The following is a 13,719-nucleotide window of genomic DNA, read 5'->3' on the forward strand; positions in this document are numbered from 1 at the left end:
GCAGTTTGGGCCGCGGCCCTCCCATCCCGGTCCATATGGAAATGGACTGACTGTCCCGACAGAGCCAGGCCGCCCCCTGCGGCTGGCAGCAAGCCCCAGCCTCCGCCAGCAACTTCCTCCTGGAAGGTTCTCACGCTTGGCTGCTCGAGTCGCATCTTAAACTGTCGCCTCCTCCAAGAAGCCTTCCCTGAAGCCCCAGCAGTAAACTGCCCCTGCCGTTATTCTGGTCTGCTGGTAAACCCCAGCCTCTGACTCCTGGTACTGGGACTGGACACTACAGGGGGCTGTGCCCAGTGGTCTGAGATCTGCCCCCACATCAGGCCAGGCCTGGGGACACGCAGGGAGAATGGAACTGGGGTGACAACCCGCTCTTGGGCCCCCGCCCTCCTCTGCTCGGCCTCTGCTGGTGAGAGCGCCTCAAGTTCCCTACTCCCTGCCAGGTCGGGCCGCAGGGGCGGGGAGGGAAGGGCCTGCCACCACCGGCCAGCCGTCCCTTAGGGAAAGCAGAGGAAAGGGAAGTGTCATGCTCCTGTGTGCAGAGGAAAGGGGACAAGATCTGCAAGAGCCCTGTCAGCTGAAATGCAGGAGCAGCCATGGTGGCCTTTGGCGAGGGGCCAGTGCATCCAATTTCCTGGTCCTCCAGGACCCTGGCACTTCCCAGCCCAAGCCCAGGGTGGCCTTCGTGTCCAGATAATCCAAGGCACAAATCGGGGCAGTGGGCAGCTGGGTGCGGGAGGAAGAAGAGGTGCTCGGAACGGGTCCCCCGCATGGAAGCCTCGCGGTGCCCCTCGCCTGTAAACGGCAGGTCCTCCAAAACTGAGAAGTTCCTGAGGGTGCCGTCGCCGGCTCCGGGACCTGGGCGGCCCCGCGGAGCCCCTGCACCAGCCCCGCATCACCTGGGACGCCGGGCCACGGTCCGCGGGCGCCCCGTGCCCTCCCGGCCGCGCGGTGGGCGGCGGGGCGCGGGGCGGAGGCGCGGCGGGGCCGCCTGCGCGCAGGCCGGGGCGGGGCGAGGCGGGCGGAGGCGGCGCCTAGAAAAGGCGGCGCGGGCCGGTGCGAGCGGCCGGCGGGCGGCGGGGCTGGGCCGGCCGGGACGCGGCGGCAGCGCGGCCAGGCGAGGCCGGGGCGGCAGCACGCGGGGCGCGGGGCGCAGGCCTGAGCCGCGCGCTCGGCCGCAGGTCCCGGGCGCAGCCCTCGCCCGCCCCGCCGCCCGGGCCCGCCAGCCGGAGAGCCCCGCGCGAGACATGGTGGGCCACCTGCATCTGCAGGGCATGGAGGGCAGCCCCCGGGAGCAGAGCCGCGAGGGCCTGCTGGACAGCCCCGACTCCGGGCTGCCCCCCAGCCCCAGTCCCAGCCCGCCCTTCGACGCGCTGGCGCCCGGCATCCTCGACGCCCACGCGGGGGGCGCCGGCTCGGCCGCCGAGTCCCCCGGAGCCAGCGAGGCCGGAGCGGTAAGAACGCGCCCTCGCGCGGAGTCCGAGCCGGGGCCGGGCGGGGGCAAGGGGGCGGACCCGCTTCCTCCCTCCCAGGCGGGGTGCCCAGCCGCCCGCTCCGCAGGTGGGGTCCAGGGCCTGTGGGTGGGGTGGCCCAGCCTGGCCCCCAGACGGCTCCCTCTCGGGCCTCTCTCCAGAGTGAGTCTTAGCCTCAGTAATGCAGGGGACTGGCAGGCGGGTCGAAGTGGGCGGCTGGCATGGACTCAGCCAGAAATCCAGCATGGAGCGCGTCCACGGCTCCTGCGGGGCTCCGAGTCGACTGTCCTGGCACTGCCAACGGGAACCTTCTTTTCTAACCAAACCCAGACAGAAACCCTCCTTCCTGGGAGGCTGAGATGTTGACGTGGAGCTGAGCTGGCCAGGGAAGGCAGGAGCCCCAGGTCAGCGAGCCCAGGGGCCCTCCTGCCACACCTAGCTTAGCTTCCCGCCGCCTCTGGTAGGGACCCAGCTTGGCGGCTGGACCCAGACTGAATTGCTGGGACAATGTGGGCAGAGCGGGCAGCAGCGCAACTTGAGGAAATGACCAGCCAAAATGAGGGGAGGTTGCTGACAAGCCAGTGGTGCCCCCTGAGCCTGCCGCTCTCCGCCTGGCGCCCACACAGCTCTGCAGGGCCGGGATGCTGACCTGGAACCACCGCCCCCCCACCCCGGGGCAGTAAATGCCTCCCCGCTCCCTCCCCACGCAGAAGGGACGACCCTGCTCCTGGACCGTGCACATCACCGTGCCTCTCCTGCTCCTCGGCCAGCTGGACCCCGGGGGGCTGCCCTCTTAATTGCTTGGGGGATCTTTAAAATAGAGCCAGCCCGCCTCCCACTCCAGGTCTCCTGGGTGGATTGACGGGGGCACAGCTGCGGCTCCCTGAGACAGTCATGCAGTGAACTTGAACTTGGTTCTGGCTTGGGGGCTGGGGTGGAAGGGGCGCTGGGGTCTCCTGGAGTGGATGAGCTCTGGTCTTGAGGCCCTGCAGTCCTGTTTCAGCTTGCAGCCACCGAGCCCCACCGAGCCTCGGGCCACACACCTGGGGATCGGTCCCTGTGGTGTCTTCCACGGGGGACTCAGAGAAAAGGCACAGAGACGGGCCTTCTCCTTGATGCCTGGCGTGCCCCGGTCACCTCTGCCCTCCAGGCCAGCCCATGGCACCCGTCGGAGTGGCGCGCCGGCTTGCCTGCCTCGGCCGCTCCGTTGGATCTTAGTTTTCCTCTCCTTGCTCACCGAGGCCAGGTGCAGAGCTGAGCTGCCTGGTCTCTTGGTTTGGCTGGGAATGAAAGCCTGGGCCCCTTCTGCACAGGTACCGGCCCCTCGCATTTGGCTGGCCCTTGCCGGGGGCCAGGAGCTGTCCACACCCTGTCCTGCATCATCTCAGTGACACCCAGCATTCCTGCAGAGAGGCCCTCCCTCACACGCTTTCCAGAGGGGCCCTGAGGTGCAAGGGTAGCCGCTTGCAGAACTGCCCAGCAGGCCCTGTGGGGAGAGCCAGGGAGCCAACTGCAGGGTCCCCCCGACCTAACTGTGGAGCTGATTAATGACCTCTCAGAAATTTTAGTAGAAAATCAAAAGTGCCTACAGGGTCGAGAAGTTGCATTTAATAAAAAGAGAGGAAGTGGTCGCCACGGGCAACCGCCTCAGCAGTGGGGCTCCCTGGCAGATGGGGCCCCACTCACCTACCCATGACCACCACCCAGCATCCACCTCCCGTTGGCTTGAGTTGCCAGTCTGGTTGTTCAGCAGCAGCCCGCTTGCTGATGGCTCCCCAGGGCACCCTCCGGGCACAGCTGCGGGCAGACCATCTGCCCACCTGAGGACGAGGCACAGACACGGCCCCCGAGTCCTGGGTGGACCGTCCCACGGAGAGCGTGTGAGCTGGCCCCGTGTTGCTCCAGACTAGACTGACACCCTGATCCAAGCCGGGGGCCGTACGCCTCGGCCGGGGAGCTGGCTTGATGTCCTGTCCCCAAGCCCTGGCCACCAAGGTCCTCAGCAGCTTGTCAACCTCTTCAAGGTGCTGACCGCACCTGCTGAAGCTGGCTAAGCTTCGCTGCATCGAGGAGTCCTGGTTCCGTTGTGTTGTTGTTGTTTGTTTTGTACCAGGAATTGAATCCAGGGTTACTTAACCACTGAGCTGCATCCCCAGCCCTATTTTGTATTTTATTTAGAGACAAGGTCTCCCTGAGTTGCTGAGGGCCTCACTAAGTTGCTGAGGCTGGCTTTGAACTCCCGATCCTCCTGCCTTGGCCTCCCAAGCCGCTGGAATTACAGGCATGCCCCACTCTGCCCTACCCCTACTTTGTACTGATAAGCTGGACTTGCCCTCCGGACAGTCCCCTGCTGATCCAGAGCTTCCAATTTGTCCCCCGGGACATAGATGGCATTAGGGACCAGACCAGGGACAAGCCCCCCCCCCCCCACTAGACTGCGGTTTTCCTGCTCACGCCAGGAGCACAGGCGGGCATGTTCCTGATGACTCCCAACCAAAGACCTGGGAGCCAGCCCCGTGTCCCGCCAGGGCCTACTAAGGGAGCCCTGCCAGGTTTGGGGACACAGCAGTGCACGAGGCGTTGGAGGTCCCCACCCTTGTGGAATGGCCTTCTGAACGTGTTACTCGGGGTCAGGTGGAGTGATGTGCATCCCTGTGACAGAAACTGGGCGAGTGCCACAGCTTTGGGTGGGCAGTCGGGGCAGGGACACTTGACAGAAGCCTGCTGAACGCCACAGTGGGTGGGGACAGGACCGGAGTGGCCTCGGTGCAGGAGAAGAGTGCGTGTGCCCGAGAACGGCCCCGAGGCCCGGGCGGGGCTTCCAAGCTGAGCCGAGGCCAGAAATCAAAGTCCCCTGGGTCTTCTTTGAACTCTGCTGTGACTGTTCTCTTTGTTAGAGGCCTCGGGGGCCCTGAACCCCAATTTAGAAAACCAGATCAGAGCTGGGGAGCTGGGGCCTCCGCACCATCTGGGTGGCCCCGAGCTCGTGTGACCTGGGACGGTGAGCTGGGGCCCGGGGTGTCTGCCAGCAGCTTCAGATCACTGATGTCCAGGCTGGCCAGGCAAGGGGCATGGTGCCAACCAGGCCAGCACTGTGCCCAGGCGGAGCACGCGCCGCTGTCCCCTCCCTTTAGTGGGACCTGCCCTGTGGAGCTGCGGGCGCTGGGTGGCCTTGCAGGAAGGGCCGGGCCAGCCGTGGAGATGGAGACCGGCAGATGCCCACGTCCATACGGGCACTTTGGGCATGGCCCGGTCTGTCGTACTGCCCTCGGGGGGACTGCAGGTGGCACTTGGGGTCTGGCCATGTCCTCTCGGGGGTCCACACTTCTAACAGCTCCCCGAGGCAGGCCGGCCTCGGACGCACAGTGGAACAAGGTCGGGCGACAGGCGGCTGCAGCCGCCTCTCCAGGGCAGAGGTGCCTGGGTGTCACCAGGTGCTCCTGTGGCACACGGTGCCCCCGCCTCTCCTCGGTGCCCCAGAGGACGAGGGGCTGGCCACCCGCCCCCCTGCCTGGACAAGCCTGCGGGTCAGGCTGGGCACCTTGCCCCTTGAAACACCCCGGCCACGCGTGAGGCTGGGCAGTCACGCTCAGGACTCCGTCCTTTGTCCACTCCTGGCCTGCGATGGCAAACCGAGCCCGAGAGAGCAAGCAAAGGCAGCCAGGGCATCAGGACCTGGAGCGGGAGGACGCGTCGGCTCCCGTGGCTGTGACCAGGTGCCCCCGAGCCACACGGAGCAGGAAAAGCATGTGCCAGCTCAGGGTTTCGGAGGTCCAGTCCGCGGCTGGCCCCCTCCATTGCTCGGGGCCCGAGACGGGGCAGAACATCATGGTGGGAGGGTGTGGAGGAGGAAGGCAGCCCAGGATGTGGCACCAGGGGGCAGGGAGGGCTCCGCTCACAGAGGCAAAATGTAGATTCAGATGCTGGTCCCAGAGGCTGGCCCCAGCGACCTCCCCCAGCCTCACCCACCTGCCTCCCCCAGCCTCACCCCACCTGCCTCCCCCCGCCTCCCCCCGCCTGCCTCCCCCAGCCTCACCCTGCCTGTCTCCCCAGCCTCACCCCGCCTGCCTCCCCCAGCCTCACCTGCCTGCCTCCCCAGCCTCACCTGCCTGCCTCCCCCAGCCTCACCTGCCTGCCTCCCCCAGCCTCACCCTGCCTGCCTCCCCCAGCCTCACCTGCCTGCCTCCCCCAGCCTCACCTGCCTGCCTCCCCCAGCCTCACCCTGCCTGCCTCCCCCAGCCTCACCCTGCCTGCCTCCCCCAGCCTCACCCTGCCTGCCTCCCCCAGCCTCACCTGCCTGCCTGCAGCTGCAGCCCAGGTTGTCCAGGTCAGTGGGACCATCCACCAGTTAGGCACAGGCTCTCTGACCCAGTCGTCTCACCCATGAGCTCTGGGGGTCACCTCGCATCACAGGTGGCCAGTGGTCAGAGACAGAAGGTACATGGATGGGTGAGTGGATGAAGAACAGATGGGCAGACGGACAAAGGGGTGGATGGGCGGATGAATAAACGGACAGACAGAGGGATGGTGGATGGATGGATGCTCTGACAAATGGACAAATCAACAGATGGACAGTCGATGGAGGGATGGATGGAGGGATGGATGGATGGACAAACGGATGGAGGGATGAGCGGATGGATGGATGAAAAGACTAGAACAGGGCTCGGTCAGGCCCGCGGCCCCTGGGAGGCTCCCGGTGTCCCTGGCCCGTCAGGTGGAGGGGAAGGTGGGTGGGGGAGGGGGGGGCCTGCAGGGCCGCCTGGCCGTCCAGCGGTCTGCAGCAGTCGCTGCTGGAACTTGCTTTTGTCTGCGGCCCTAGCGTGGAAAGAGGACGACGGGCACGCCCTTCCCCTGCTCTGGACCAGGGGCCAGCGGGGCCACCTTCCTGGGAACCGTGTTGCAGATGGGGCCTGGCCGCCTCCCCGGGCAGGTGTGCCTGTCCTCCCTGTGCGTCCCTGTCTGGAGAGGCCAGGACCTGTGGCCGGGCAGGGCTGTCAGTTCGTGGCCTGACGCTCCTGTAGGGAGCCGCTTGTTGTGTCCCCTGCTGGCTGTGGCCCGCGGCCTGGGCACCGCGGCCTGGTTGAGCCTCCAGAGCGTGGACTGCTGCGGGGGAGGCGGGGAATCACGGGGGAGAGCAGTGGCCCTTGCCGTGTGCCCTGGACCCACTCCCTCAGGCCTCCCCTGCCCAGGAGGAGGGCAGGCCCGGTGGGCCCAGCCTGGAATAGGCAGGTGGGACCGAGCTTGGGGGACGGCTGGGTGGGGGCAGGAAGGCGGTGCTGGGGGCAGGGGCCACTCATTCCTGGCCCTGCACCCTGGCGCTGCCCGGGGTCACAGCCCACCAGGGGGTTGCGCCCTGGGCCTCCAGCAGCCCTCTGCCACTGCGGGGCCTCACAGACGGCACGGCCTCCTGCCACGGAGGAGCAAGTCCCGCACGGTGGGCAGTGCCAAGGGCTCAGCAGATTCTGCCCAGGTCAGGGCGACCCTGGCCTGGGGACGGGCCCAGGCTGCTGTCCTGGAGTCAGAACAGCCACGGCGGAGGGCTCGCCGCTCAGCTCAGGTGTGGACTCCCGCCCCGCCCCGGCCTGTGCCCAGTGTCCACCGGCTCTGCGTATCTCGCCGTGGCTCCGGCCAGGGCAGGCCCCAGACGCTTTTCCAGGGGCCTTGGAAGGTGGTGCTGAGCGCGGCTCCCGGCCCAGCCTGTGAATCGAGCCTTGTCTGCTGCCTGGCAGCCAGGCGGGCACCATCCGGCCGGAGCCGGCCACTCTCCTTGCCCAGGCCCAGGCAGGGCACCCAGCGCAGCAGCACCCACACAGGGTCCTGGGGAGCCCGGGGGGGCAGCACTGCAGCGCCCGCCGCCCAGGCCGCGCCCTGCAGGCCCCTGGCACCACCCCTCGGCGCCCTGCAGGGCTGTTCCTCCCGCCCCTGGGGTGGGCCTGGAGCACAGGAGGTGCCCAACACCGGTGTCAAGCTTGGGAGGGCGGCTCGCGGAGAGTGGTCTGCACCCGCAGCCGCCGAGCTTTGCAGCTGACTTAATGTGAGCCCTGGGGGCCAGTGGACCCTCTGTAGCCCTGCACCGCCGGGAAGGCAGAAGCCTGGAGGGACAGGGTCCCCAAGGCTCATGGTGTCCCCTCTTCACTCAGGGATGGTGCTCGCGTGGATGCCAGGCAGGTGGGAAGGAGGCGCCACCCCTGCCCCTGGGGGTCGCGGTCTGCTCGGGTCTGGGCACAGACTGCCCCAAACTGGGAGTGAGGCATCTGTGACCCTCGCTTTTGCTGGCTGGTGAGTGTGACAGGGCCAGGCGTGGGCAGCGGCCACTGTGCCGGGAGGCCACCTGTTAGTGGGCTTGAGCCACCCCTGCCCCCAGTGCTGTCCTGGGGCAAGGACGTCTCCTCCCCATGCTCAGGAAGGGGACAGCCGGTCCCCAGGGGCCAGCTGTCACAGGTAGGACCGACTGCCGGGCCCCCGCTCCTGAGCTCCTTGCGGCGAGGTGAGGCCGGTTGCGGCTGGACCACCACTGAGCACGGCGTAGCCGGACCTGCTAAAGTGGGACAACCGCAGCATCTCGGGAGGGCTCCGCGGCGAATGGAGTGTCTGTGGAACAGAGTGGGAGGCGAAAGAGGCCCTGAGGCTGAGGCTGGTGAAGGCCTTCGGGTGGAAAGGGACAGTTGGCTTCGTGCTGGGCTGCAGGCTCAGGATCCGAATCTTAATCAATCTGGGGCAGGATGGGCAACTTCAGGCATGGTTTGATCCAGGCAGGCCTCATGGATGTTGGCAAGACTGAATCGTTCACTGTCTCTGGTCCCTGCTGTCCTCGGTGTTGCTTCATTTCCAGATGGGTTTTCCTCAGATGGGGCAGGCTGGCCATTCGTCCTCTCTGTGCTTAGTCACCTGGGGTCTTCTCTGGCAGAAAGCCTGGGTAGGCCTCTCATTGTCCTACGTGGGCCACAGGCCATGGCTAAAGCTATCCTGGTCCTGGGGAAGATGCAGAGCTGTCTCCAGGAGAGGTGGATGCTGGGTAGGCAAAACCAGGGCATGGACCTGCCTGTTCCCACTGGCCCCCTGTGCCCCTCTGCAGTCCTGGGGCTCCCCTGTGTCCTCCCCAAGCAGATGTAGCCCAGACACCTGTGCAGTGGAGTCTCTACCCCTCTGGAGGCTGCTGCAGCCTCAGGCAGTGCCGGGGACACTGTGTCTCTGAGGAACGCTGTCCCAGCTCCTCATGGGGTGCCACCCACAGGGCTCCCAAGAGTCATCCTGGTGGTGAAGGACTCTGAGCCTGGCTCGGGGGCTTGCTGTGGCCTGGGGTGGTGGTGGGCACCTCACCACGTCCCCCTACTGCGGTGTCCAGGAACTGGGGTGCAGGCGAGGGCATGGCGAGCTGTGGGTCCAGCTGGGAGTGCGGGCAGGCCCCCGAGGGCCGGGGCCACAGAGGGACAGTGGGGTGGACTTCTTGACGGACCCCCCAATGTAGCTTGCAGACCAAGCCAGGGCTGGAAGGGGTCGGGTGGCCAGGCTGTGCCCAGCAGGGAGCTGAGGTCCAGTGCCAAAGGGCTGTGTGACCCCTGCCCCTCTCCAGGACCCCCCGGCACCTGCGATGAGGCCCCGGATGCTCCCGGTGTTCTTTGGGGAGAGCATCAAGGTGGACCCAGAGCCCTCACATGAAATCCGGTGAGTGGGTGCAGCCCAGCGGGGGCTGGTCCCAGGCCTGGTGGGGAGGGCTGGGGTCCAGACCAGCTGGGGGTCCGCAGGCCGCCTCCCTCTGGGTGCCACCCACTGCCCAGGGCCACGGCCCCTCCCAGAGCTCGCGCTTCTGGCTCAGTCCCCAGAAGTCTGGGAGTGGAACTGGGGCACAGGTTGGTCCCTCTGAGGGGACTTTCTGGGAGATCTTTGATGAGCTCGCTGGAAGCTGTACAGGCAAGCCTGACGGACTGGCCCTGCTTCCTGTGGCCCTTCTTCCCTAGGCCCTCGAGCGGGCAGGTGCCACCTTGTCCTGTAACCCTAAACGCTTCTGCGGATTCCAGGACTTGCCCGTGACAACAGTTCCATTGTCAAAACCAGTAAATCCAATGCCGTCAAATTCGAGGCTCCCACCAGGCCCGGGTGCGGCTCTGCTGCCTCCCCCGGCGGCCCTCAGCCTGCCTGTGACCCTCTCCTGACCGTGTCCTGCTGCGGCCAGGCGGGCCCCTTGCGCGCGGCCTCACCCGCTCTCCCGCCTCCGCAGCTGCAGCTCCGAGGTCAGCTACGCCGCGGAGACGCGCTTCCGGGACAAGGTGTTCTGCGCGCCGCTGCCCACGGTCACCGCCTACAGCGAGACCATCGTGGCCGCGCCCAACTGCACGTGGCGCAGCTACCGCAGCCAGCTGACCCTGGAGCCGCGCCCGCGCGCCCTGCGCTTCCGCAGCACCGCCTTCATCTTCCCCAAGCGCGCGCGCAGCACCTTCCGCACCACGCTGCTCTGCAGCCTGGGCCGCGCGCGCCGCTCCTTCACCGCCAGCGTGCAGCTGCGGCCCGGCCAGCCCGCGCCCTAGGCCGCCGCCGCTCTGCCTCCTCCGCCTGGGCCGCGGCGGGCAGGAGCGCGGGGTCTGCCCGCCCTGCAGAGGCTCCCGCCAAGCGGCCCTTTCAGAGTGCGGCGCGCCAGGCCAAGGGGCCCAGCCCAGGGCCAGCTCGGTGGACATGGAGCGCGAGGGCGGCAAAGGCCAGGGCTGGAGTGGCTCCGCGGGGCGGGGCATCCTGGGAGGGGCCTGGAGCCACTGCCATTCCACTGTCCTGCGCCCGGTGTGGACGGTCCAGGCCCGGCCGCCAAGGGAAGGCCTCCCCGCAGGGTGGACAAATCCCGGGACACCCTCCGGACCAGAACGCTGGGACCTCAAAGCTCTTGTGCCGGGTGCCAGGGGAAGGCGCCTGTCACCTGCCTGGGGCCAAGTCTGGACTGGAGGGCAGCTCCACCTGTTCGCTGGTGATTCTGAGTGACCGCGCGGGCTGGGCTCTGGCTCCCTGGGGCGGTGCCTGGGCCACTGAACCCAGCCCCGGAAGCCCCCTGTGGCCAGACGTCCCCCTGAACCTTCCTCCCCGAGGCCTGAAGGCGCCCAGTGGCTGGGCCACCTGCTGCTGCCCCGGGAACCCCAGGAGGGGAGGGGACGGCTTCTGGGGCTGGAGCTCCCTCCATGGGACCAGGAGGGGCAGTGGGCGGCGGGTCCAGGAGAGGCCAGCGCTGACCTGTTTTGATGTATCTCCACAGAGCGCGCGTCCCCAGGTGCTTCCCTGATTCACAGATAACTTAAGAAGTCCAGCGGTCATTTAATAAAGCGTGCGGACCCCTAAGCGGCTTCCTCTTCCATTCCCAAGGCCCCCAGCACCCTGGGCCACCTCTCTTCTGGCCACAGGTCTTTCCTCCCACTTTCTCAGGGGCCCAGCTTGCGGGGGACACCCCATCCTGCCCACAGCCTCCAAGTGCACCCCCACAGGGGCCGACTCCCGAGGACGTGGCGGGCAGCCCAGCCATCTGCGTACTGTGCAGTGCTGGGCTCGGACCCCCGGCCTTGCGCAAGTGCAGTGCCCCGCGCTCAGTCCCGGGTGGGCCGTCCTGCCTGCGCCCCGGCAGGGCAGGGTCCACAGCTCACGGGATGTCCTCCCCGCCCCCGGTGCGCTGACTAAAGGCAGGACGCAGGCAGCACTTGGGAAAACCAGCAGACTGCCCCACGGAGCCACCGCCGGCCCTTCCTCGGAGACCCTGGTGCCCCAACTGGACTTGTGTCTGGTCACCTGGCTCCCAGCAGTGCCCAGCCCCGCCGAGCCCCACGCACGGTTGCCTCACCTCAGCCACCTCTCCCCAAGGCTGCCACCCCCAGGAGGCCCCACCGCTGCGCCCAGGAAGCCTTGACCTGGGCTGCCCAGGGCCTGGGGCAGGTCCACTCCCACCCAGGCCTTGTGCAGAGCCCTCTGCCCTTCCTGCGGTCACCTGCTCAGACACCGGCAGAGGCCGGGCCCAGGTGCTGGTCTAGCGCCAACCTCGGCACCACCCTGGCATCAGGGCGAGGGCCCCACTCCAGACCTGGGGCTCCCTACCAGCCAGGGGCACAGGACTCTCACCTGAGCCGACTTCCCCGGGTCCTGGAACATGGCGGCTCTGGCCCACAACTCTCCTCTGATCTTCTGTTTGGATCCTTGCAGTATCAGCTCAACTCAGGAGGTGGCGGGAGGTTTGGAGCCAAAGCCAGGGTCAGGAGAGGAGACGGGCTCTGCCTGGTTTGGGACAGGCACGGCACTAATAGACCCCAGAGAAGAGAGGACGTGAGAGGGGCGGTGAGATCTTCAAGGACACAATGCCCTATTGGGTTTTGAAGTGTGTGTAGGAGTTCTCCTGGGAGAGGAAGGTGAGGGAACTGCACAGCCTCCATTTTAAAGGTGGAGTGAGGAAGCGTCCAACGAGGTGGGGGCAGAGTGACCTTTGGAGGCCGAGGACTGGCTGCATGCAGCTGGGAAGCCAAGTGGTCACTCAGATGGCACCAGATCACTCATCCATCCTGCCAACACACCCTACGGTGGGTCTGGGCCACTGTCCTTCTGGGAAGCCAGACCAAAATGCCGAGAGGTCCAGCTCTGAGGCCCAGACAGGACTGGCAGGGCTGACCCGTGGGCTGACCCCCGGTTCACCCCCACACGACTCCAGACTGACTGCCGCTGAGGGAGGTGCCATGGGGTCCCGGGAGGCACCGGCAAAAACGAGTGACCAACCCCTGGCAGCTGGTGTGGCCCAGGACATGACCCTTCTGGACCCCAGGTGGGGGCTGGTCTGAGTCAAGATGGAGGCAGGGTCCTTTGCCAGCCCACACTGCCACCTGCCTGTCAGCATTGGTACTGCAGCCGGGGAGCAGACTGAACCCAGCTCGGAGGCATCAGGACCCACTGCATGAAGGAGAAGCAAAGCCCCTGGGGTCAGTGGCCACACCTGGAGGCTGCATGGCTCTGAGGCCCTCAGGGAAGGGGCATGCAGGGGGACTCTGACCAACTGCCAGGGGCAGGGCGGTGGCCTGAGCAGGCACACGCCGCCTTCTCCCACCTCCTTAGGCCTCCCAGGTCCCCACCAGGTGGAGGCCGAATCCCAGGCTGGGGCTTTAGAGGCTGGAGTTGACTGTAGAGGCTGTGGATGCTTTTTGTCCGATGGACCCAGGTTCTCCTTTCTGTTGCCACCCAAGGGCTTGCAAGGCTTGGTCTCTGTGCTGCTAAAGGGGAGGCTGGAGTTAGAAGCCTGCACAGGCCAAGCAGGGACTCGGACCATGGCCATCATCTCTGGGGAGGCCCAGCAGAGCCTTGGAGGCAGCTGTCCCCCTGTGGGATCCCTGATCCTTTGGCCAGACACAGTGACCCTGCTAACCAGCTGCTGGGCCAGGGTGGGCCTCCGAAGCCCACATGCTGGGTGGCTTGGGCCGTGGAGGCTGGGGGATGAGGCTGGCTGGAAGCCAGGGCCTGGACTCCTGAGATCGGCATGACCTGGAAGTCTTTGGAGGAAGAGCAGAGAGAGCGGCCCTCTGCAGACCAGCATGGGGGCTCACCCTCGCAGCCCGAGCCCCGGGGCAAAGGGCACACCATGCGTAGCCCTCGGAGCCCAGGGGTGGGCACCACCACACGCCTGGTCAGTCCTGGGCAGTGTGACACAAGTCGCCACGCACGTGGCTTCCAGGCCATCCAGGCAGCGCTGACCTGGCTCTGCTGAGAAGGAAGGTTCCGGACCTGTTCTGGGAAGAGGGTCCTTCTCAGAGGCCACCCTGGCCAGCAGATGTTCAGGGTTAGGAGGGCCTTCCTTCCTCCAGGTACTCAGGCACATGACCACCGTCCTCCATGCACAGGTGGGCAGGCGCGTCGCCCCGTGCCCTGCCAACGAGCGCCTGACCTGGCCCTGGGAATGCTTGCAGGTCGGGAGTGCCAGGCAGGGCTCTGCGGCCAGAGGGGAGAGTGGGGGGACAGTGGGCGCCTGGCATCTGAAGTCAGACGGGAAACCTGCTGGCTCCTTAAGGTGAAGGCAGCAGGCAGGAAGGACGCGGCAGTGTGCGAGGATCAGCATCCACGGGGGCACCATCACCACTGGTGACTTCTGGACACACTTACCAAGGGCATGGGCACTGGACACCTTTGCCATGGGCGGGAACACCCCATCCCCCACCAAGGGTGTGAATGCCCCATCCCCCACCAAAGGTGTGAACTCCCCATCCCCCAAGGGTGTGAACGCCCCATCCCCCACCAAGGGTGTGAACGC

At 66.7% G+C, this 13,719-nt stretch overlaps 1 protein-coding gene across 2 annotated transcripts; it reads left to right on the forward strand.

The window, feature by feature from the left end:
• Positions 1-1,119: 1,119 nt before the first annotated feature.
• On the forward strand, positions 1,120-10,778 carry Rflna (refilin A). 2 transcript variants are annotated; one of them, XM_047562894.1, is made up of 3 exons: positions 1,120-1,451; positions 9,043-9,134; positions 9,688-10,778. In XM_047562894.1, the coding sequence occupies exons 1-3, from the start codon at positions 1,245-1,247 to the stop codon at positions 9,992-9,994; spliced, it is 606 nt and encodes a 201-aa protein (XP_047418850.1). In that variant the 5' UTR covers positions 1,120-1,244; the 3' UTR covers positions 9,995-10,778. The 2 variants fall into 2 exon arrangements, with proteins under 2 accessions (XP_047418850.1, XP_047418851.1); XM_047562895.1 differs by lacking the exon at positions 1,120-1,451 and adding an exon at positions 8,153-8,484.
• The last annotated feature ends 2,941 nt before the right edge of the window (positions 10,779-13,719 follow it).

The sequence above is a fragment of the Sciurus carolinensis genome, chromosome 8 (assembly GCF_902686445.1).
Source record: "Sciurus carolinensis chromosome 8, mSciCar1.2, whole genome shotgun sequence".
In the NCBI taxonomy this organism is placed as follows: domain Eukaryota; kingdom Metazoa; phylum Chordata; class Mammalia; order Rodentia; family Sciuridae; genus Sciurus; species Sciurus carolinensis.